The 25,196-nt window shown below is 44.0% G+C and overlaps 1 protein-coding gene across 4 annotated transcripts in view; it reads left to right on the top strand.

Annotated features, from left to right (window-relative positions):
- CNOT6 (CCR4-NOT transcription complex subunit 6) overlaps positions 1-25,196 on the top strand; it is a 350,905-nt gene that overhangs the window by 80,285 nt on the left and 245,424 nt on the right. For all 4 annotated transcript variants that reach the window (XM_078653316.1, XM_078653315.1, XM_078653317.1 and 1 more), the window contains exons 3-4: positions 2,542-2,728; positions 13,849-13,934. In XM_078653316.1, the coding sequence (XP_078509442.1) occupies positions 2,542-2,728; positions 13,849-13,934 (273 nt within the window). The remainder of the gene's footprint in view (positions 1-2,541; positions 2,729-13,848; positions 13,935-25,196) is intronic.

Genomic DNA, 25,196 nt, shown 5'->3' with positions numbered 1-25,196 from the left:
CCGCATCGCCTTAGGCAGTATTGGTGCGACATTGTCCCTATTTTATGAAGGGTGAGCATTGTATTGTAGGTTCTATGTAGAATTTTGAGCTGCACTATTTTGAGTCTTGAGGGTATTCCCACCTCCCGCGGGAAAGCCAGTGCCTTCTGCCATTCGGAGTCCTCGAATTCGCCCACGTCCTGGGACCACTTTTCTCTGAGTGCCACATGTGGGTCAGGTAAATTGTTGACTAATTTTCGGTAGGTGAGGGAAGTAGCACGCTTATGCATGCAGTCAGTCAGCAGTCTGTCCTCTAGGAGTGTGGCCTCTGGGACCTCAGTGCCAGATGGTAAGGCTGCTTGCAGCGCATGTTTTATCTGCATATAAATAAATATTTCCGAGGGCGCTAGTTCGTACTGTGTTTGAAGACGTTCGAATGTAATTTACCTCCCCTTTGTACCACATGTCCATTACGTCCCACTGAGCAAATCCCTTATAATTCGTAAGGCCACCCAATCGTTGTGTATCCCATAGAGGAGTAATTTGGGTTTCTCTCCTCGCTATCCTAATTTAGTATGGGCCTCGTGCCATATGTTGAACGTCTGCTTTGTGGGTCCGAGAACAGCTGGGGCTCGCTTCTTATTATAAAGCGCAGACATCCTGCACCCCACCCCTAATCTGTGCCTCTCTGCCCTGAAAGCGGGGTCCGCCTGTGGGGCGTGTATCCATTGATTGACGACCTTCAGCTGGGCCGTCCAATAGTATAATTGTACGTCAGGGAGTGCTATGCCGCCGTCATACCAACCTTTAACCAATTTGCGCAGTGCTATGCGTGCTGGTTTGTTCCCCCACAACAGCCCGGAAACCTGAGCTGCTATCTTCTTGAAATAGCCCGGTGGCACTGGGAATGGGGTATTTTCCAGTGCGTACAGGAATCGAGGGAGAGCCATCATTTAAAAAAGCGCTGCCTTTCCCTGCAGCGTCAGTGGCAAAACTTCTCACATTCAACATTATTTTTTTCTTTTTGTTTTTTTGATGTGAACGTGTGTTGCTTTCACTTAAAGATGCATGTATACAAGGGAAAACCGAGGTTCTCACACCTTCTAAATTAAAAAAAAACAAATGCTCCATCTTGTCCCAAATTTGGCCCCCATTATAAGAGTAATTTGCCCACTTCCCAGGAAGTTCCCTCCCATCACATCCTCTATGCCCCATAATGTTTCAGCATTTGGTCAAACTACTGTATTGGAATATGCCTAAAAATGGTAATTACTATAGGAAGCCAGTGTGGTATGCAGGTTTCACAGGTTCTCCATTTTATTGGGGGGATGGGGGCCGGTTGCATGGAATGCTACAGCGTTTTTTGCCCTAAAATTGTACTAAAATGTAGTCATTTGTGAGAGCAGAATGCATTGTATTTTAGATGCAGTTAACAACGGGCTGCTTAGTGGCCCTCGGATAGTTTTTGCTTCAGGGTTCAAATATATTTTCGCTAAGGGATCCAAACTGCTAGCTGGCCAATGACCTGCTGCAGCAGCAAGATAAAGCTCTGGAAATGGTATTATGTACCAGAAAGAGAGGTTATGTTGTGTGATCTGGTTAGAGTAAGTGGTGGGAGTAGTAGCAAGATGGGTGTTTTGGATACTTTTGAGACACTTCATGCTAAAGTTCCTAGATTCTCATGCTGTTCTTGTTCTTCGTTCACTGTTGTGGCTTCCTTTATGCTTCCAGTGAGTGATTTGTGGGATGGCATCGAATGTCATGTGTAGATCTAAGCGGATTGCAAATGTGGGCAAGTATTAACATACCATCCCCAGTCTGTGGCCTAGGCGGTGGTTCATGCATAGACCAGAATCCAACTGGTCACCGGAAATCTCCAATCTAGAACCCCTCTTTTGGGCGTGAGCAAAGGATTTTATGGCAAGACCGGAGGCTGCTGCTTGAGTAATTAAACGACTAACTTATTGTTGATGACGAGGTTGCCCTCGACCTGGAACAAGATTCTGCGAAGTGACCTGGCATTGGGGGAGGGGGGGAGGTTCTGATAGTGCAGAGATTTTTTTGAAGGCTACTGCACAGTATTCACCCACATGTTTGTTACCAGCAGCCATGTTTCCAGGTTAAAAAGTGTCTCACACCTTGTTTTATCTATCACTGTCATGTAAGAAGTGGCTTTAGGGGCATATTTGAAGCCTACTGCCAAGAGAAATCGCTTTGACTTGCAGCATATTTTGATAATTAAACATAGTTTACTCTTGTATGAAAATTCTAGTCTGTAAATTGTGTTTTTCTCCAGAATATTTTAATAAAGCAAAAATGTGTTATGAAGTATTTTTTAAGTGGTCTCCTGGGTGCATGGTACAATCACCACTGCACTTTAATATTTGACATTCTTCTGGTACTTCCTTAGAAAACTGCTTCTGTATAGCTTAGGAACGTTAGTTGTCTTTTCTAACATAATCTCTGCAGTCTTCAGATGCCTCACTTAGTGTTCTCAAATATTTGCTTGGAAGATAAATGTTAAAACTGACATGAACTAAAGTTTCCACTTTTGCATTGCAGGAAGAGTCAGAAGCTTAAGTTCGTCTTTATGGTCCCTGCACCATTTGACCGCATTACATCTCAGCGACAACTCCTTATCACATATTCCTCCAGACATTGCTAAGCTTCACAACCTTGTATATCTGGATCTATCTTCTAATAAAATACGAAACTTACCAGCCGAGCTTGGAAACGTTGTCTCTCTCAGGTACGCAGTATTTAAATTAAAGAAGATGGTTATCTGAAATGATCATTTAAATACTACGAATTACTGTCTGATTAGAAAGATGTCAAGGTCTATAATCCTTGTAATAGATACATGTGTACTGGGATGTGTTTGGGTGAGTAGTAAATCTAAAAAGATTTCATGGGCAGATTTGGAAGAGTGGTTATGCAATTTGACCCACTTCAGTCTGTTGGCTTAAGGTTTTATAGTGCTGTTAAATTGCATTATGCCATGTGAATCTATATATTTTACAAAGTTAAAATTTCTGTCCCAAGTTATAATGAAATGCTTGTATAGTCATACAAATTGATTCACCTGTAGATGTCTTTTTGAAAAAGTGGGCAGGGAGCAGTTAAAGCTTTAAACCTTTTTACTGATCCAAACTTTGATTCCTTCTTTTGCAGACCTCTTTCCATACACCGCATGCAAAGTATATTCTAGAAGTGCGACCTGGAAATTGAATGTTCACATTTATTTTCACTCTGTCTTAGTTTTTAATTTGTTTGCCTTTGCTCTTTATAAATATGCTCATTGAGTTATAAGTCAAGGCTGGAGAAAAGGTTTAGCACCACTGTTACAAATAGTATTAATGGGGTGGTTGATGACCCACTTCGAGGAATAATCTCAACCCTTGTTAGGGTGAACCCTCAAAGTCACTAAATTAACCTGAGCTCAACCACCTTGTACCTATGGCAGTGAGCAGATAGGTTTAACTTAAGGGAATGTATTTATTATTTATACCGCACAAGAACAGTAATAAGTCAAAATGCTAATTTTTTTTAATTCTAAACCAAATTAGAAAAATGGAGTAAAATGTAATAAACCCAATCACTCAAAATTGACAAAAATCCCACAAAGATAAACCATAGAGATGATTTTTCAAGGTTTTAAGTAGAAAGAGTGGCAAGAAGCACAAAGCGCCACTGATCATCAGTAGTTTCAGTAGACCGGGACTTAGGTGCATATTGAGGCTGGCTGGGATCGAGCGGAGCTCGGGCACACAAACCAGGTGTTCTTGTCAAAGATTTTACCTGATTAGTCCTTTAAGCCCCAGTCCGCCCCAACAGTACATCTCTAGTCCAGTCAAGTCAAGTTAGAATTTGTATAGCGCACTACTCACCCAGAGGGTCTCAAGGCGCTTGAGGGAGGGGGGGGGGGGGAGCGTTACTTATCGAATATCCAAGTTTTGAGTTGTTTTCTGAAGGAGAGGTGGTTCTGTGTAAGGCGGAGGTGGGTGGGGAGAGAGTTCCAGGTCTTGGCCGCTAAGTAGGAGAAGGATCTTCCTCCCATGGTGGATCTTTGGATGCGTGGAATCGCGGTGAGGGCTTGATTGGACGATCGTAGTTGGCGGGTGGGGGTGTAGAAGGTCAGGCGCGTGTTGAGGTATTTGGGTCCTAGGTCGTAGAGGGCTTTGTGTGCGTGGGTGAGTAGACGGAACGCTATTCTCTTGTTGACGGGGAGCCAGTGGAGGTCTCTCAGGTGACCGGATATGTGAGCTTGGCGGGGGATGTCTAGGATAAGTCTGGCTGAGGCGTTCGGAATGCGTTGGAGTTTTTTCTGTAATTTGGCTGTTCCGGCGTAAAGGGTGTTTCCGTAGTCCAGTCGGCTTGTGACCAGTACTTGGGTGACCGTTTTTCTTGTTTCGGTGGGGATCCAGCGGAAGATTTTTTTGAGCATACATAGGATGTTAAAGCATGATGATGAGATGGCGTGGACTTGTCTGGTCATCGAGAGGGAGGAGTCCAGGATGAAGCCCAGGTTACGTGCGTGGTCCGTTGGTTTGGGTGCGATGCCCAGGGCCGGTGGCCACCATGAGTCGTCCCAAGCGGAGGGGGATGATCCTAAGATGAGGACTTCCGTTTTGTCTGAATTCAGTTTTAAACGGCTGTTCTTCATCCACTCGGCTACTTCTTGCATCCCTTCGTGTAGGTTGGTTTTGGCGGTGTTTGGGTCTTTGGTGAGGGAGAGGATCAGCTGGGTGTCGTCTGCGTAGGAGATGATGTTGAGGTTGTGTTGGCGCGCGATGGATGCGAGGGGGCTCATGTATACGTTGAAGAGGGTGGGACTGAGTGAAGATCCTTGTGGTACGCCGCAGATGACTTCAGTGGCCTCTGATCTGAAAGGGGGGAGGCGGACTTTCTGGGCTCTTCCGACGAGGAACGAGATGATCCAGTCCAGTGCTTTTCCTTGTATCCCGACGTTGCTGAGGCGTTGTATCAGGGTGCTATGGCAGACTGTGTCTAAGGCTGCGGAGAGGTCCAGTAGGATGAGGGCAGCTGTTTCTCCGTTGTCAAGTAGTGTTCGAATGTCGTCTGTGGCTGCGATGAGGGCGGTCTCGGTGCTGTGTTTGGCTCTGAAGCCGGACTGTGATGGGTCGAGGAAGCCGTTCCATTCGAGGAAGGCGGTGAGCTGATTGTTGACGGTTTTCTTAATGAATGACTTTGGCAGGGAATGGGAGGAGCGAAATGGGGCGCTAGTTCTTAAGTTCGGTGGGGTCTGCTGTGGGTTTCTTCAGGGTCTCTAAAGTCCCCAGGATCTCCGGGGAGGCACTTGGAGATTTCTAGGGTGTCAGGCAGAGGTAAACAGCAGGATCCAGGTCGAGTTGGCACTGATCAGCTAGGCAGTTGAAGGGAAAAGCGTATTGTAGATTGTGTCCATATAGCGTTAACAGGAGGTCAGCCTATGAACCTCTGAGTCCACGTCTTTGTCCTGGGTTCAAAAATGAATAGTTCCTGTCCATCAGGGCTAGGTTGAAGTTACAGACAGCAGGTCCAGTCCTATTCTGTTCTTCCTGGGTCTCTTTAGATTTGTGAAGTTGGTGCCTAGAGATAGCCACATGTATGCCTGGCATTTATTTATTTATATGCTTATATAGCGCTTGAATCAACCCCCGAAGGGGTATCTCTGCGCTTGAAAGGCACATGAAGGTGATGAGGGACCCTGCGGGCTAATAGGTACAGAAAAGAGTGGTTTTTAGCAGCTTCCTAAATTGTAGGTGGTCTGCACACTGTCTCAGAGGTAAGGGCAGTTCATTCCAATAGTGAGGACCAAGATGAGAGAGGGCCCTACCTCCCAGTCTTGCTCTTCTTACTCGTGGGACCTCCAGCATATGTTTGGTGCTCGAACGGAGAGATCTCGAAGGAATGCAAGGCTTGAATTTCTCAGATAGGTAGGAGGGGCCTGAGCAATGCAATGCTTTATGAATGGTGCAGCAGATTTTGAACTTGACCCTTTGGCGTATGGGAAGCCAGTGTTGTTTCATCAGGAGAGGGCGGGAGGGAGTTCTCGGGGGAACGTTTAGGACCAGTCGAGCTGCTGAGTTCTGAGCCACCTGCAGTCTGGCCAGCGAAGCTTCATTGGCAGAGACTAGCAGGCCTTTACAATAGTCCAGGCAACTTAGTATAAGTGCCTGGACCATGCTTTTTCGGGAGAAGTCAGGGAGCAGAGGGAAGACTCGGCGTAGTAGGCCCATTACATGGAAGCAAGACCCCACAGTCTGAGCAGCTTGCTCCTTCATAGTGAGCGCCTGATCCAGCCGGATCACCAGGTTTTTAACTGACGTCTTGGGTAGAGGAAGGGGTCCTAGCTCTGTCGGCCACCAGTCCGGTGTCCACAGGAGGGGTGCCTCTCCAAAGAGCATGACCTCCGTCTTCCCCACATTGCACTGGAGGTAGTTACTCCTCATCCAGTGTGATATTGCTCTCATTCCATTGGAGAAGGCCGCCCGTACTTCAGAGGTAAACTTATTAAATGGAAAAAGAAATTGGGTGTCATCGGCATATGATATCGGGATGAACCCATGGGACCTCAGGAGATTGGCCAAGGGAGCAACATAGATGTTGAATAATGTAGGGCTCAAACAAGAGCCCTGAGGTACTCCCTTGGACAACCTCATGGGGTCCGATCTATAGGGGCCTAGGTTGACAACTTGAGAGCGCTCAGATAGAAAGCTCTTCATCCATTTTAATGCCGATTTCCTCAGTCCAATCTCTTCCAATCTATTAATCAGAATGTTGTGAAAGATCGTGTCGAACGCTGCAGACCGGTCCAACAGCACCAGAATCGTTGAGTGGCCATTATCTAGGGTCATCCTGATCTTGTCTGTGACCTCTAGTAAGGCTGATTCGGTGCTGTATTTGGGCCTGAAACTGGACTGGGAAGGATCTAAGCATCCAGTTTGTTCGACAAAGTTGGAGAGGTGTGTGTTTACATGTTTTTCCAGCAATTTGCTGGTAAACGGAAGGAGCCAGATAGGGCGGAGGTTAGAGTTTCGACCAAGGAAGTTTGGTATTTTTACGAATTGGTCTAACCTGGGCGACTTTCCATGAGCTAGTGGGAGTCCTGAGCATGCCCTAAGCAATGGGGGTAAAAGCACCCGGTGCCAACTCGACCCACTTTGGGAATTTGTAAGCTGGCAGAAGTCTTCAACCACATTTAACTTGGGGTCTAATGTATGGTCATGTGTGGGTCCTCCCACATCCAAGACTAAAATCCAGTTTGAAGCATTCTCTAACCCCTGGTGTAACACAAGTAGGGTTCTCTAGTAACCAGAAGGTGGCATTATTTTGGCATGGTTTCCCTTCCTTTCAAGTGCACCCCCAGTGTTCTATGTAAAACCCAGCAGACCTGTGAAGTAGGATTGTAATGTTAAAAAAAAAGATGCTCAGTCAACACCCTGCATTTTCTGTGAGGTTCAGAAGAGTCCTCTCAGGCCCTTCAGGTTAGCCTATTTGTTCCTGGGAAGCATTTTGAACCTTTCACAGCTGCTCAAAGGCTAATTCCTGGTCGGGAAGAGTTTGAGGGCAAATTCAGATTGGCCTCCAGGAACGCCAGGCAGGAAAAACGTAACTTCCTGAAAATTAATTTTCCTTAATACGTATTAAGACGATGACCTCCCCATTGAATTTGATTTTAATAACCACTTAAAAGTAGTTGTTTATTTTTCTAGCTAGTCCTATTCCTGTTAGTCAGTGTTAGGATTTTAATATTTACTCTTGTTTTCCACATAGGACAGCCACTCCTGGCGCAGCCTAAAAGAGCTTTTACGTGCTAGCCACTGTGAGATCATGTCAGTATTACATTTCTGCATGTCCTACTTTCAAATACCATGCACCCTGCCTTATGGGCTAAAATACCTGCTTAGATGTAATCTCTAAATATTTAAAAGGAAGGTTTTGACTTGTCAATTATTTTGATAGTTTAAATTGCAGTGTTTAAACTTCCGCAGTCAGGCTATAATGGAAGACCTTGTGCCACAATTTACTCTGCCACTGTGGTGGATGGCACAATAGGTGCTGCAGTCTACTAGTGACATTTAATTTGGAGGCCTTGGGCACATTTATTTCCATATACTGGGCACTTATATGTAGGTTAAATATACCAATTAGCAATATGCCAATTGGACCATGTTTGAAGGGAGAGCACAAGTACTTTAACACTGGTTAAGAAGGTTAAAGTGCACAGTTCAACACCAGAACAAAATGCGGAAAATACTGGGTGACTACGTAGAAAAGGCAGATATCCGAAGACCACAGGACTGCACAAAGCTGAAGAATCTTTTTTTTTTTTTATTTCACAAAAATTTTATTGAGAGAGATAGTTGAGCATTACAATAATGAGCATATATCGGACATGGTTCCAGTAGCTACATAATCAAGTATACCGGGAAAAAAGGAGGGGTAAATAAGAAAAAGAAAAAGAAAAAAACCAAATCAAAAACAAACAGAAAACAAAAACAAAACCCCATTAAGGAAAAAGAAACAGGCATTGCATCAGTACCTTTACAAGTTACACATCCATAGGGGTGCAAGATAAACACGCATTTAGTGAGGTCAGTAGATTGGTTAAATTGGCAGTGCACACAAAGACATAGCGTAGAATCACAATTAAGCCGGTGGTTGTTGAAGGAGTTCCACCGGGCAGGGTGTATATATGCAACCGACGATCATGGTGGTTTGAATAAGTCAAAATGGACGTCAAGCGAGGTCCATATTTTCCTATAGGGGGGACGCCATGGTGTAGCGGCCAGCGCAATATTGTCGGCTCCTCTGAGGTTCGAGACCCAGTTGAGCCAGTGGGGGAAAGAGGCTTTGCCGGTGTCTTTCCAGTTATTCAGTATGATTTTAACCGCCGCTGTCAAGAGCAGGTCAAGTAGGGTTTTGTCGTTTTCCTCGAGGGTGTTAGCTTTGGTGAAGCCCAGGACTAAGGTTGCAAATTCTCTCGGGAGCGAAACATGTAGCACTTTGGTTATGAATTCGAATATTCTATCCCAGTAGACCGAGACACACGGGCATTTGAATATTAGATGTTCAAGGTCCCCACCCTCCGCCATACAGTTCCAGCAGGAGTCATCTTCCTTGATGTTGTGCAAGAAGAGTCTCTTAGGGGTCCAGAAAGCTTTATGAAGTAGCCAGAATTTAGTTTGGGATAGTGTAGGGCTGATTTTGTTTCGTGTGGTAGACTCCCAAACTTTGGCCCATTCTGCTTCCGTGGTTGGTGTGGAAGAGTATGAATCCCAGAAGGACTGTGCTGATGTTGTCAGTTTGGTGCACTGAGGGCGGATCAGTTTGTATATCCTGGACACCTGGTGACCCAGTCTATTAAGTGCGTGAAGGTAGCTAGGGAGGGAGGGGGTGGTATTGGTTAGGTCTGCTTTGGAGAGTGCCACTTTGAGGTGTAAGAAGTAATAGAAATCTATGCTCTGGAGTTGGAATTTATTTTGTAGCTCGCTGAAAGTGAGAGGTGACGAGCCATCAAATAGCTGGTGTGGGAAGTGTATACCCTTCTCAATCCAAGTAGGATTATTCAGTGGTTTCCCTTTGTATAGGAGTTTGGTATTATGCCACAGCGATTCCCACTGTGATTTACAAAATTGGTGGGGAAGAAGTTTGCTTACATGAAGGAGCGCAATCTTCGTGTTTCTGAAGATGGTACCTGAGGATACATTGGGATGCGGTTTGGAAGTGAGGAGGGTGGAGGGGGGAAGGCCTTGTAATAGGGATTCTTCCACCATCAACCACACCGGGGTGTAGTCTGAGTGTGGAGTTAGCCAAAAAGACCCTTGTCTGGCCAAGAAAGCGGTTTGATAGAGTTTAAAATCAGCCAGATTGACGCCTCCTAGTGATTTATCAAGCCTTAGTTTTTTCATACTAATTCTGGCTTTTTTCCCCTGCCAAAGGAAAGAGGAAATCATTTTATCAAGTTTGGAGAGGAATTCTTTGGAGAAGGTGAGGGGTAGCATTGTGCTCAGGTAGTTGATTAGTGGTGATATCATCATTTTTATAGATTCGACCCTTCCCCACCAGGTAATAAATCGTGGGGACCACCCATCAAGGATTCTTTTAACTTTTGTCAGTGTCAGCGTTTCGTTGTGTTTAATGGTGCTTATTAATTTATCGGTGAACTCTATACCTAAATATTTTATAACACCTGTTTGCCAAGCTAGACCCGAGTTACCAAGAACGTCTTTGGTGGTGAAGATGTTTAGTGGTTTAACCTCGGACTTGTCTCTATTTAGTTTGTATCCCGATAGGTTCGAGTATTTGCTGATTGATGTCATGAGACCCTCGATTGATTTGGCCGGGTTTTCTGTCGCAATCAATATATCGTCAGCATATGCTGCAAATTTTATTTGAGTATCCCCAAAGGAGACTCCCTGAATGTCCTCATTCCTTTTGATGTCTGTTAGAAGTGGTTCAAGGGCCAAAAGGAAGAGCGCCGGTGAAAGTGGGCAGCCCTGTCTGGTGCCTTGGTAGAGGCGGAATGGGTTGGAGAGGGTGCCATTGATTGCTATGCGAGCCGAAGGGGCGGAATAAAGGGCCATCACCATTGTGATGAAGGATTGGCCGAGGTTGAATGAATGCATACATTGTTGAAGAAAAGACCATGATACCTTATCGAAGGCCTTTTCAGCATCCAGGGTGATCGCGACCATCGGATATTGGCAGTTGTTAGCTTTCTCTAGTATATGACACAGAAGTCTGGTATTGTCATTCGACATCCTGTGTTTCAGGAAGCCAACTTGCGATGGGCTTATTAATGTTGGAAGTAGAGCGTTTAGGCGGTTTGCCAGGATCTTGGCATAAATCTTGCAATCAAGATTTATTAAAGAGATGGGACGGTAGTTCTTGGTGTGGAGAGGGTCTTTTCCTTCTTTCGGAATCACGATTATGTTAGCCTCACTCATTGAAGATGAGATACATCCCCTGGATGCCATAGAGTTGAGAGCAGTGTGGAGTGTAGGGGTAAGTTGGTTTTCAAAGGCTTTATAGAAGGATGCCGTAAAGCCATCGGGGCCGGGGGCTTTGTTAGTCTTTAGAGATTTGATGGTCTCTGTGATCTCTGTTTTACTGATGGCGGAACCTAGTCTTAGTTTGTCCGCTTCTGATAGTTTAGGAAGCTCGAGAGATTCAAGATAGTCGGTACAAGCTGCTATGTCCAGCGGCTTTTCGTTTTTGTAGAGCTCTTCGTAGAAGGATTTGAATGTATCTAGGATTTTAGTCTGATTGGTATGGGTGATGTTCGCGGCGTCTTTTATTGATGAAATGGTTGATAACTTTTGTTTATGTTTAAGATATGAAGCTAGCAATTTACCTGCTTTATTACCATCGCATAGCTTTAGGGCTTTGAAGCGGTTAATCCAGACGCCCGCCCTTTTACTAGTTATGGCATTATATTCATATTTCTTTTTAGTGAGGAGGTCGAGGGGTTTCAGGTCTTGGGGGTTGGACTTGTGCTGGTCTTCCAGGATTTTGATATCTATTTCCAATTGTTCCAGGTCTTTGTTTAGTTTTTTATTGGTTTTAGCTCTAATATTTATGATGACTCCACGGATTGTGGCCTTAAGAGCATCCCATAGAGTATTAGGCTTGGTATTAGCGGTATTGTTTAGGAGTAAGTATTCCTCAATAGCGTTTGCTATCCTGAGTTTGTCTTCCGGGTTGGTTAGAATTTCATCATTAAAACGCCATCTTCTGGGTGGGCGTATCGAGCGGGAGCCTGCGAGTTTGGTGTGAATACAAGCATGGTCGGACACCAGTTTGGGGGCAATACCAGTTTCTTCGATCAGGTGTGCGAATGAGGTGGATAACAGGATAAAATCAATTCGTGAGTAAGAGTTATGTGGAGCGGAGTAAAAGGTGTAGTCTCTCCCATCGGGGTTCTGGAGACGCCAAGAGTCTTTGAGGCCGTAGCGCTCACAGAGGCGTAGCAGGGCCTCATGTGACCGTGATGGTTGGAAAGAGCACTTGGATTGTCTATCTATTAAAGGGTCTAGGGGCAGGTTGAAATCTCCCCCCACTATAAGTAGTTCATCTTGGGGGATATGTTCGATGGAGCGAGAGACAGAGTCCCAGAATGTGGGATCGTCGGAATTCGGGCCATATATATTCATTACGTGAATGGGATCATCCTCTCTGCGCAGATGAGTCACTAGTAATCTGCCTTCCGTGTCGTGAGTGTGTGATAGCAGTGTCAGATTGGCTTTTTTCGACAGCAGTGTTATTACTCCACCCTTCTTTTGTGGCGCAGGAGAGGACAGGACATGGGACGACCAATGGATGTTCAGGAATCGCAAGTCATCTTCAGAAAGCTTGGTTTCCTGCAGAAGGACGATGTCCCCTTTTGTTTTTGCCAGATATTCGAACACTTTCCGCCTTTTCACCGGATGGTTAAGTCCTTTGACATTTAGTGATATTATGTTAAGATCGTCTTTGATTGAGTTGGAGTTAGCCATCGGTGATATATTTTATCGCTCGCTGGGAAGCTGGCGGTGAGGTGTGTGATAAACGAATTGTGGCGATAGATTCGTGCACCCTACTCAGCCTAAATCGGATGAGTGTCGATGCAGTCTGTATTAATAAGACGTAAAAGTAGGATAATTGAGATGCGAGCCTACAACAAGGGGTGTAGAAATAACAAAGGAAACATTGGTCTTGGTGTGATGATTCGTGCATGGTATCTCTGTGAAAATTAAATAACATCATAAAGAACAGGGTGTGAAACAGAATGAGGATGAACCTATTGAAACCCTGACAAGCGCATGCTACTATATACTCTCTCTTTTCCCCATCTACCTGCTGACCCCTCCCTCTCCCCCCTCCCTCCCTCCCCCCCAAATACGTACGTAGGGAGTACGACGACAGTACCACGCTACGCACAACAGGAGTAACAATAACAGAAATGGGTAAATATTAACAATCCCAAAATGAACTCAGCCGGTTAGCTTAATTAACAAGGGAATGACACAGAATACATTCTTAGTAAAAGAACGAATAAACAGGTCAAAGTAGGCTTGGCCTGGTCTAAAGTAAGTAGGCAGAGGATTGTTCCAAAATTGTTCCAAGATTATAAGTCTATCTAGTAAATACGCCATTGTGTACCAATTGGGATGAGCTACACCCCATCAGTGGGTAAGTTCGTGGGGTATCAGGACCCTGTTTGGAGGCGCTAACTGGAAATTAGCAATTTGCATTGTTGTACACAATATACTAATTGTAACAAGCTGTGTGAGACAACTCAATCAGAATCATAAGCATTCATGCATTAAGGAAGTCCCTGCGGGGGCCACAGAGGCCACTTATACATAACTCACGGTACTGAGGAATCGACGAACTCGGCATGAAGTGTTTAGGGGCGCGTGCCAAGAGCCGAGTGTAGTTCTGAAGCTGAAGAATCTTAAGTACCAGTCACGAGGTGGGAAAAAAAAGAAACGAGAAATGAATACACCCGGGGTGTTAATCAGTCCATGTGACTTGGTAAAGTTCTTATAGTTGCCACAATGTAGAAATATATTTGGCGGTAGATTGCTTAAGATAGCAACTATCTTTCTTTGCTCCCTCTAAGACCTATTTTAACGTCTGTTTTTTGATGGAAAAATCATTGGATGTGTATCAATGGCATTGGAAAGTATGTAAATTGGGATTTATAATCCTCAGCCATGATTTAAAATATATAATCTATTTTAATACTTAATACGTTTTTAGATTGATAACCTGTGATGAATGCGTTATTATACAATTTGCCAGTCTGTATACTTCTTTTAATAAACGCTTTAATATATACAATCGGTTTACTTTTTTACTGTTTGTTTTTTCTTTCAATAGGGAATTGCTTTTAAATAACAACTTGCTACGAGCTCTACCTTTTGAATTGGGAAAACTATTTCAGTTACAGACTTTAGGTCTAAAAGGTATGGTTCATTACTCTTCTTTTCTTCTGTTCTTTATTGTATTGTCCTGGATGCTTCCCATTTGAAGCCATACATATTTTGTAAACATTGATCAATAAGCCATCATTGTTCAAGTAATAATAATCCACATTTGTAAAGCGCACAATCACCCGTTAGGGTCTCTAGGCGCTGGGGGCCGTCGGGAAGATTAAGCAAGCTATTGCCCAGAGTCACATGGTGCTGGGCTAACCTGCCGCCGGAGCCGGGGATCGAACCGTGATCCCCAGATTCCAGCGTCAGTCGCCCTGGCCGCGGCGCCACACCTCTTTCTCAATTGTTCAAGTATACACACAAGTAGTAGAAAAAAATATGCAATAATTTTTCAACTGAACAGAACCACAGCTTGAATTACCACGGTTTAACAAAGTATTCTTACATGCGCTCGCTCTAAAACCAAATGAGTCATTCTTTTTATGAGGATGGCTTGATTGTTAAGGAATGGATTATATAAAAAAGGGAGAAGAGGGTGTAAGATCCATTGATCCAAAACCATCTCAAAGACCATAAACAAACAAAAAAGCAATAACATTATAAAGTACTAGTGAACCACAGCCTCAAACCCCCTGTACGTTTGTTTTTGGTTTTTAGGTTTCGCCCTGGCCGTAGCACTGCGCAGCAGTGCTCGCGCAGGGCGAAATCTTATAATCCTACAGTGTGGGGCTTTGTCCCGCCTTCTCTTCCATTGGCTAGCTCCATAAATGGAGGCTAGCCATTGGAAGAGATGGTTGTCAATCACACTTTTCCCTGTCAGGACGCGATTCGGGGGCTTTCTGTCTCTTTTTTTAAGTCCCGCCCCCCCACCCTCCCTCTCGCCGAGGTCCGCGGCTAGAGCCTCGAGAATAATGGAAAATGGATAATTAAGCCTCGCCTCTCGTACCAGCCTTAATTATGATGTACGAGACAAGTGGGCCATGCTGGAGTTGCACAATAGACAGGAGTAGTGGCAAAAGGTAACACAAACACGGTGAAATAATTGAAAGGCTGTAAAAGAACGATATGAAGATATTTCAACCGAAGCCTCTGTCCCACATATACTTCCCACATATACTTTTTGGACGAAACTCTTTGAAATCCGCCTGAGGGTGTATGTGTGTGTGTGTTGGGGGGGGGGGGGGGCGACCCTACTCTCCTCATCCCGCCCACAGAGCTCGCCAAGATCTGAGCAACAGGAAGGCTGCGGTGGCGGCACAAAACTGAGGCAAAAAACACACTTTTCCTATTACATCATACCACAAACATCACTTTTACTTGCCTGTCGGACGGGGGCGTGGAGTTCCCGAGCTGGGCCTCTCCCGTCCAATGGCAGCCGAGGGCGTGGGCAGGGGGCTGGGCCTTCGGATGCGGTAATAACAGGCAGCTTGAGGATCTGTTGGTACAGAGCCTGCTATCCGATCCTCTGTGTAGTCTTGGACAGCGAGCTCCTGTCTCACCCCCGGCCCAGTCCTGCAGCCGCCTTCGGAGGTACAAGACCCCCTCAACACAGCCGAAGACCCAAGGTAAGATCTCACCTTCTAATGCTGCTCTTACGTAGCCTGCACTTTGCGGAACTACAAGTCCCAGAATGCCATGCGACGTTGCCTCCGGCGGATGTCACCCTGAGTTAGACCCACTGCGTGTGCGCTATTCTAGTTGGTGTCACTTAAAGTTAACGCAGAATACAACCCTCACAGTGCATTTTGTGTTGCTAGAGGAACGAACCGGGCTGAAATAATGTCTCTAACGGACTGAACCTTCTAGATCGATAAACATTATTTGATATTGCACAAAAGGTCGTGTCGAAACCAGATGACTTCAGTAGGGACATCATTTTGAAACCAATTTTCCCCCTTTTTCAAACCCTTGTGACCTAGAGTAGATTTGTTTGCAGAGTGGGGTTATCCAGGACTACAACTCCCAGGTTGGGATTGGGCAGTGGTGTCCATGATGATCTCGAGTTACATGGTAATTATATACCTAAGTGCTATTTAAGAGCGCCGGTTGTTGTTGCAGAGACAAATGTTATGGTATGTGTTTTTTCTTCTTTTCTTTCAAAAAGCATTTTCTGAGCACTGGCTGTTTGTTGTTGTTGGCAGATACTGGGGCAGAAGCTGCCTTATGTTTATTTATGTATTTCTCTGAATCTGCGCTTAAAATGGATACAAAGTGCAGAAAGTCACCACCCAGAGTTCTTGTTTGCTACTGAGAAGTGATACACCTGTCCTTTCCACTAAAGTATCTCACTACTGCTGAGAAGTGCCGATACTCCCCCCTTCTAACAAGAGGTGCAGGCACTCGACCCCTGCCCTTCTCCTGGGTCCTTGGCAGGCAGCTGCCCATATCCTGCTGGCAGATGGTGTTGTTTTGAAGTCTCATGACTGACCGTGCCAGCAGTGAAGCCCTTTAAAGTGCCTGTTCCATCTCCGAGGAGATCACACAAAGTTTAACAATCTTGTCCTGTGGAGAAGGTGCCCCTGGTCGTAGCGGGTGGTCCATCTTTGGGCCTGTGATGTGCCATGTCTAGGGCCACTTTCCAGACGGATATTGCTGCATTAGTTTACTATTTACTGCCTGCCCATAGGTTTCAGTCTGCCAAAAGTTCAAAGGAAGCCTGAAATGGGGCGAATTGATGACTGGAACTTTCTCAAGACACCACCTACCGCCGTACAGCCCGGTAACCAGTGGCTGCCCCTGGACGCAGAGAAATATTGTGTCCACTCTGTCTTGCACCACCTCCTTGAGTACATTTTGGATGCTCTTCCAACTTGGTCAACCAGTTGGTGTAAGGGAGTTATCAGAAAATTAAAATACCCCCCACTGTGAACAAAGACAGAGCCCTCGCCTGGTTCACATACTTTCTGACCAACCGGTCCTTTCAAGTCCTCATCCCCTCTTTCCATTCCCATATTCACACCCTCTGCTGTGTTGTTCCCCAGGGTTCAGCATTGAGCCCTACCCTGTTCAATGTTTACATTGGGCTGCTGGCTTTGCTGGCCAAAGCATGTAACATCTCCCTGGTGTCATATGCGGATGACACGCAGCTGATACTTTTCTTTACCAGAGTTCTTGGCCAAGATGCCGCTAAATTTCAGGCGGGGTGGAGGCTGACTGCCTCCAACTGAACTCCACTAAATCTGATATCCTCCTACTGGCAGAGACTCTCTGCTTTGGGCAGCAATTAGTGGCCACTGAGCTTGGCGCTGCCCCATGCCGAAAACCGTCGTAAATAATATAGGCATTTGGGTCTATAGGACCCTTTCCTTTGAAGATCATGCCAAGTCTGTCACAGGTACCTGTTTTAGCTTGCTGGGCAGCCTCCAACCCATATTATTTTTTTACCCCACACTTGCCAGCTGATTGTCCAAGCCACTGTTTGAGCCAGGCTGGACTATTGCAATGGTCTGTTCCTTGGCTCCAACAAGTCAGTGACTAAAAGGCTGCAGAGCACCCTGAATGCTGCAGCCCGCACGCTGTTTGCCCTACCTAGACACTGCTCGGTCTCCGGCATTTGATTATTCAGGTTACCTAACTCCCCCTCATAAGAACAGTCTAACCAAGTACACCTGGGAATTAAGCTTGCTTTGTCTCGATTTGGCACCAAACCAGAAATTCAAAGAGCCACATTAAATGTTGGCACCAAACCAGAAATTCAAAGAGCCACATTAAATGCTCAGCTTAAGGGCTTTACCATAACCCCTTGGTTTACATTCATACTTGCATACTAACATTGATAGATATGCAGGAGATATGGCAAATTGGATTGGCATATGGTGTATTTAAAATAATACTTATAAAACATCTAAAGGACATATCCTACTGAGTAGAGCTAAGGTAGCTAAGTAGAGCTGGGTGTGGCTGGATCTGGGTGTGTGTGGCTGGCTCTGGGTGTGTGTGTGTGGCTCTGGGTGTGTGTGGTAGTAATTGCTGTCTGCTGAGCTCATCCGTAGGGTACAATAGGTCTCACATTTGCGAGAGATTAAGCTATTGGCAATGTAAATGACAATGCCATTTATTTATCTGTTTTCAAAACCAACACATAAATACAAATTTTGTCATTTGCAATGCCAATAGCTCTAACTTTTCCAAAGGCGAAACCGTTGCATTGTAAATGCTTGTTTTTGTATTTTTGCACCGAGAATCTTTCTTAATTCACTATGCTGTGCATTATTCCGCCATCTAGTGGATGGGTCCGGAATTGGTTTTTTTTTTTTTTTTTTTTTCATGGCCCTGGTGGGCGTCGACATACCATTTGGTACCTCCTACCTTTGGTCGCCATCTTCAGATTCTTTTTTTTTTCTGCCATTGGGTCTGGATCATTACGGAAGAGTTCCAGAGTTTTTTGGAAAAGGAATCTACGGAAACTGGGAAAATCGATGCAATCAAAGGTTTTCTTGACACCCGACTACAAGCCAGGTAACTGGGACTACAAGGGAGAAGAATTTCTCATGATAACTCGACGTTTCACCCGAGAATGCGCACACTGGGGGTTCCCTGAGCGCAGGAATGGACGAAACTCCCTTCAAGTTTTGCACCAATTGCCACCACAAATACGCCCAGAAGGACCAGCATCCAGCCTGCAACCTCTGCCTGCCGCTTGACCACAACAGCAAGGACTGCAACGCGTGCTCTGTGTTCACACCCAATGCACTCTGAGTAAGAGAGAGGCAGACCAGGGCGAACAACACTGGGCAGGGGCCACCTCCATCGCTCCGAGACTTTGGCCTCTCCAGTGGGGAGGAGGACAACCTCGCCGACGGGCAGGAAAACTGGACTGTTTTCTAATTCCAAAAGAAAACGTCGAAGGAGGTAAGAGTTGACGACCCCCAAACAATCGATCAACACTAGAAAGAGTGAGACAAAGCCCTCGAAGGGAGCATTGCCGTCGAAGCACTCTACGAAAGCAACAGCACATCGGGACAAACAGCCCCGCGGATCCTTCAAAAAGGACTCCCAGGTGGCGAAGACACATGAAAAATCAAGGTTGTCTAAGAAACCCCCTAAAAGGACTCCTAGACGCCGAGAAAAGAAGGCTCAACAACTACTTTGACGACCTCCAAGCGAAGCGCTCAAACTCTCGACTCCGAACAGGCTGCCGAGATGGAGAGGAAGAAGAGGAGGCTCGAGGCCAAAATGACCAGCATCCTGCAGCAGAAGAAGGACTTCGACCAGATTGGTCAGTACACCATCCCGCCAAAGCCCGCGGCCGGTGTCGAAAGGGGCTTCGAAGACCCTGAAAACGCCTGAACCGGTCGAAGAACCGGAGGAAGAGGCCCTGTATTACTTCGAGGGAGAAGGCGAGGAGAAACAGCTAATGTGAGAAAGTGACTCTATATATACTGGACATTAATGAAGTGCAGTGTGTATAGAGTCCACAAACCCCAATGGTATAACAGAGGTCTAAGTCAGGACTGACCTTACTCTCAAAAGTGGTAGCTTGGTCGAGCAGTAAGGCAGTACCAGAGGACCGTGCAAAGCATTTGTTGTACACAGTCAGCAAAGGATTTCACACACTCAAAGACTGAACTCCAGGCCAATGGTTTTTATATCCAAAGATATCGTTTTATTTTTAGAACCAACAGGCATAAAAATATACTTTGCTAGATATGAGTACTCTCATGTAATTACTTTGCAAGGAAGCAATAAAGTTTGTGAACACAATAGGTACAGAAGTTGCACAAGGCAACTCAAGTCTAGACACACTTTAGCATTAGGCTCAGTGGATTGTTACCATAAAAGTACAGTTGAATACAGTACAGATTACTTTAGTAGTTCCAGGACTAGGTCCTAGATTCAGTCCTGGGTTCTAAGCTGAAACCAGATTAGCAAAAACGTTTGTTACTGTGGTGAATTTTCATGAATGTAAAGCTGTTTTAAAAGTTCACACTTAGAAACTTTTCAATGTAAATCTGGCAATGTTATTCAATGGGAGAAAATTCAGGTTGCAGGTAAAGTATGATCGCGTTACTTTTGTAATCCAGTACTGGGCTTCTAGGGCCAGCACTGGGGTCTGAACTTAAAACAGGTAGGGAATTGCGTTTCAGTACTTCGTATGATTTTTAAAGCATATTTCACGTTTTCAAAAGTAGGCACTTAAAAGAAATTTCATAGAAAAGCAGACAATGGGTTCCTATGGAGAAAATGCAGATTACTAGTAAACCCGGTAAGGATTACTTTTGCGGTTTAGTACTGGGCTGCAAGGTACAGCACTGGCTGCTCTCCTGCTCCCAGGTGAGTACTTCGGAATTCGGACTTCGGCTAATTTATATGAATATTTGCAGTTTTCAAAACTTCACACTTAAAAAGATTTCGAGTCAAAATGCAGTTTTTGCTTGACTGAGCGCAACCAAACATTGTTTTCCCATTTAAAACCTGGTGGTTAGATCCTTTTAATCGTCGTCATCATCATCCTCCTCATCATCACTTTATTGTCGATCACAAAGATCTTATAGTGCATCTTGGACCATACATTACAAACACTAAAAATGATTTAGATTACAACATTTGTCTTCTAAGAACATGGAAACCAAGAGGTCAATAGACAAACCAGTACCTCATTCTATTTAAAAACATGAAATCCTGTATCTACATAAAACCGTATAAAAAAAAATACATATAGTTTAAAATAAAAACATAGATTAGTAGATACAATAGACTAGGTATATTATGCAGGGCACTTTGAGCGTCTAATCCACAGGGCCATCTAAAATGTAGCATAGCCAATTGCCACTTCTCTTCTAGTACCTATACTGAGTGTTCTGAGCATCTCTAAGTAATGGCCAGGACCAACGAGCCTGGGTATTATTCCACTTGGACCTCAAGTTATCGTAGTCCGGGCAAAAAGAATAGTAGGTGGACTAGTGATTCAGGACGACTTTTACATGCTGGACGTATGTCATCGGATAGAACATGACCACGCCATTTGCTGTAGAACTCTTTGGCAGGGAATGTCTTATACCAAAACTGTAGAAACCATTTCCGTGCCAATGGCGGAACAATCTCATCAGTAGTATCTTCAAAAAGTGGACAGGGTTTAAAATCTAGGAACTGTCAAGTAAATGAACCCATAGGGTTAGACAAGTTCTCCACAGTAATGAATTCCCAATAGATGTCCTTACTCCCTTGTATGTGAGGACATCTACTCCGGGTTGGCCCAATAAGCCTCCATGCCCAATTTTATCAATAGTTCCCTAATGAAACCGAACCAGGGGATTTTACTAACTCTGGGCAATACTATATGATCCTAAAGTCCTGCCCGATAGTGGGCAAGCTCCCCTGTCGTCCATAAACCATACCAAAACTTTAATTGCTTATACTCCATCTTGTGAGCAATTTACTATGGTCCAAATCAAGAAAGATGGGCGTCAGAGTAAATTATTGTTGGCTCCCTGCTGCTTTTGACTGGCCGGTCCAGTTTGCAAATATTGTAAACCTCTGGAATGACCTTCTTAAGACAGGGTCTGATTTAGAGTCTGCCCATGATTTTGTGACCAAGAGAATATCTGGGGAGTGATGGTCCACAAACTCTGCAAAATCATATTTGTTTTGGATGGGAACGCGTATTAAAGAGGAGGCACGATAGTGAGCGAGACAATGGGTTTGAGGTTGATTGTCTAGTACACACCTCTGTAGGGGAAACACTGTTTGGCACAAAAGTAGTTACATTTTTCACTTCTGAAACAGTCAGTATAGCAATCAGCTTTAGGAGGTTCACAGGGATTATTCCTACTTTAGAATCCAAGTTCCAAAAGCACTTCCCGTGAATAGTTTTGGGTGGGTGAACAGCTAGGGGTACTGGTGCCATCTTGCCGTGGACTCGTGGCTCACCTGCTGCACGCATCCGCTGTGCATTGGCATCTGGCTCACTATTTATGCAAATCAAGGATAGAAGCAGCTGGACTGCAACCATCCTAAAACGGCGCACAATCCGCAACGCTGCGGCAGACCGGGGAGCTCAGGGACAATGTGTATATTTATTCATTCAAGTGTTTATAGTCTGACTAGTGTGGGACTAAAGTGCTGGTGATTAACATAGTAAGATGTAATCTAACAGTAAGTTAAAAGGTATTCGGGCAGTGATTTAAAACAGAAGTAAACAGTCATTCAGAATTCTGGGAAAAGTGTGAGCTTACTTAAAACATTTGTGAACCACAAAGCAAAGCTGTGGAAGAATGGCCGCTCTTGCCTGTCCACTGAGCATAGGCGCCAAGCTTTCTATCTATGCAAATCGGAGGTGGAAGCAGCTCAATAGATCGGGTCCTAGTCCCATGTTCAGGTCGACCGAGATGGAGCGGTCGGCAGGGAAAGTATCTTGTGGGCCTTGGCGTTGTGATGCAAAGTCCATCCGTTGATTCTTTTGGGTGATTGGGTTATTTATTTAACCTTTCTCTTGAATTTTTTTTTTAATCTTTTTTTTTTTTTAATGTAAGGTCTTCACATCCTTCCAGTTAAGCACATATCAAAAAACATTTACATATTTACAAACATTCTTATATTTTCACAACATTTACCACAATATACATTACAAACATTTGTCACAAACATGGATATAACACTAGACCAATGTATCATTTATAATCTAATCAACACAAATTAATTTCTTTGTGACTGAAGAATCCAAATGAATTCTCAGAACTGGGAACACAATATCATTTAGTGTCCATCAGTATGAATTCTGTACAGCCTTATTGCATATTATTGTAATTTCAGACGCGTTTTTAGGCCCCAGGGATTCTCAAGGGGCTCTCATCAGGGCTTCTTAGTTGTAACACATTGGGGCAATCTACAAAACAAAATACAAATATCACTCTTTCTGCTCCTTCACCTTTTATTCTATTTGCTTCTGTCTCATAATTATAGCACCACTGTACATGCTCGTATTAGGCTTTGCTCAACTTGGCTGCTGTTTGAATTTAGGGTGGAACCAACTGTCATGAACCTATTTAAACAAAAGTCTAATTAGACCTCCCATATTTGCTAGACCTACTACGTATTTGTATAATGCTTTATTGCACCTACCTCAACTTATAGAAAGCGGCTTTTAACACGGTCACTGGTTTATAGACTACCTATTGTTGTGCGCGAACACATCTAAAAACGAAGACTGGAGTATTTCAATAAACATTCCCATGCTATCTTAATTATTGCTTTGTTTACCAACCCAATAATCATGGAGAGTTTGCATACCTGACTTCCTCCGCACTTCCTTATTTTCGGCTTCTCTTTTGTAAAGCGATAATCTTTATCGTCCTACCTCCATTTCTCTGATAGAAAAGTAATGCTAGTCTTTAGACCAATGATTGCATTCAAATGCTTTTGTATTACGTCTTTAACTTTTTAAATTTAAAAGAAAAGAATGCCAGCGTACTTCATCGGCACTTCATAATTGTGCCACTCCAACCCAATCTACAGCAAATTACTGTTTCCACTGGTATCTGTTTTAAATACAAAATCGGAACGTGCGAAGTCTGTTTAATGCTTCTCTGAGCTCACCTTACTCTCACCCCTCATCTACAAACTATTTTCCCCATCTCACCTTATTATCATTCTACACGGGTCTTTTCTTCTCGACGGCAATGCGTTTGCGGGCCGTAGGGGCACTTCCCAGTACAACTTCCTGTTTATAAAAAAAATTAACTGGAGCTTCTGGGATATGTAGTATAGAAAATGTTGGTTTCAGTCCGATGGTTTCAGCACTGGTCTTTCAACAAAACCGCGGTGTGCGCAGCAGGGCTACTTCAAAGTTGAGCTTGCTATTTATACAAAAAATTGCTGAAACGTTTGAAGGAAATTAACATAGAAAATTTTTCGGTTTTATTCGAATGGTTATAGATTTCTTATACTTGCGTCTAGACTCTCCTCTAGACACCACCACATTTACAAACAGCTTCCTATTTATACAAAAAATTACTGAAACGTTTGAAGGAAATTAACATAGAAAATGTTTTGGTTTTATTTGAATGTTAGATTTCTAGACTCCCCTCTAGACGCAACCACATTTACAAACAGCAAGGGCAGTTCCAAATTGAGCATCCTGTATATTAAACAAAGATTTATTTTTATTGGAGCTTCTGGGAAATGTAGTCTACAAAGTTTCCCATTTTATTCAATTAATTGTGGGGATCCTACACTCGTGACAACTCAGACATTTCATTAAGCCCTGTAAGGACACTGTTAAACTTCAGTATTAAATATGCTTCTTTTGCCAAAAGCACTGAGTCTACATCTAACATTCTCTTGGATAGATTAAGTGACACCAAAACTGTCCACTTGAAGTCTTTCTGTGTGTGCAGCTTTCATGAAGTGGTCTACCATAGGGGCAGTGATCACTTTCTTTTTAATTCTAGACCTGTGCTGCGTAATTCTTTGATTAATTTGCTGGTTTGTCTTCCCTATGTAGATTTTTTCGCAAGGACAAACTACAGCATAAACGTTTTTGGATTTACAGTTCGTAAACATAGGGTGTTTCCATTTAACATCTTGATGCACAAACTCAGTCCCCTCTATCGTTTAATCACAAGCGGCGCATTTTCCACATTTGTGGTGACCCTCCACGGGTGTCATGTGCCACTGTGCAGATTGCTTTTTGGTTCTTTCTTAAAAATATCTGCTCTAACAATCTCCTGGCCAATACTTCTACTTTTCTTCATCGCAAATAATAGCCATGGGAGCGGGCATTCCAAGTTTTGTAATGAGTGCCAATTGTGTAACACAATTTGTCTGAATTTATTTGTGTCTGGCACAAAGGTCGAAACACACACCAATCGCTCTTTCTTGGGTAACAATACTTCACGGGGCGTATACCATGCACGCTTCATAGCGTGTTTCAGCATTTTTTTAGGATACCCTCTTTCTTTCATCTGCTCAAAGAAGATTCCAGCATGGTATTTAAAGTCGCTTTTAATTGAACAATTCCTACGAATTCATAGTAGCTGGATGTATGGAAGGTTATCTTTCAAACCATTGGGATGCGAGCTATTGTGGTGCAAATTTTTTTTTATTTTTGTCTGTCTCTTTCTGATGTAGTGACACCATAAGTACATGTTCCCTAGGTGAAACCTCTACGTCCAAAAATGTCAAACTAGTCTTACTTTTAGTTAGACTGAATTTTATGTCAGGAGGATAAATTCTAGACATCCAATGAAAGTTATCTAAAATCTCAGTGGAACCAGACCACAGGCACCAGACATCGTCAATATAACAAAGCCATTGCTTAATGTTGTTTGAAAAGGGATTATCATATAAAATGAA

Source organism: Lissotriton helveticus, chromosome 7, assembly GCF_964261635.1.
Source record: "Lissotriton helveticus chromosome 7, aLisHel1.1, whole genome shotgun sequence".
In the NCBI taxonomy this organism is placed as follows: Eukaryota; Metazoa; Chordata; class Amphibia; order Caudata; family Salamandridae; genus Lissotriton; species Lissotriton helveticus.
Note: the sequence above shows the minus strand (reverse complement) of the source record. Positions and strands in the feature narration are given on the sequence as shown.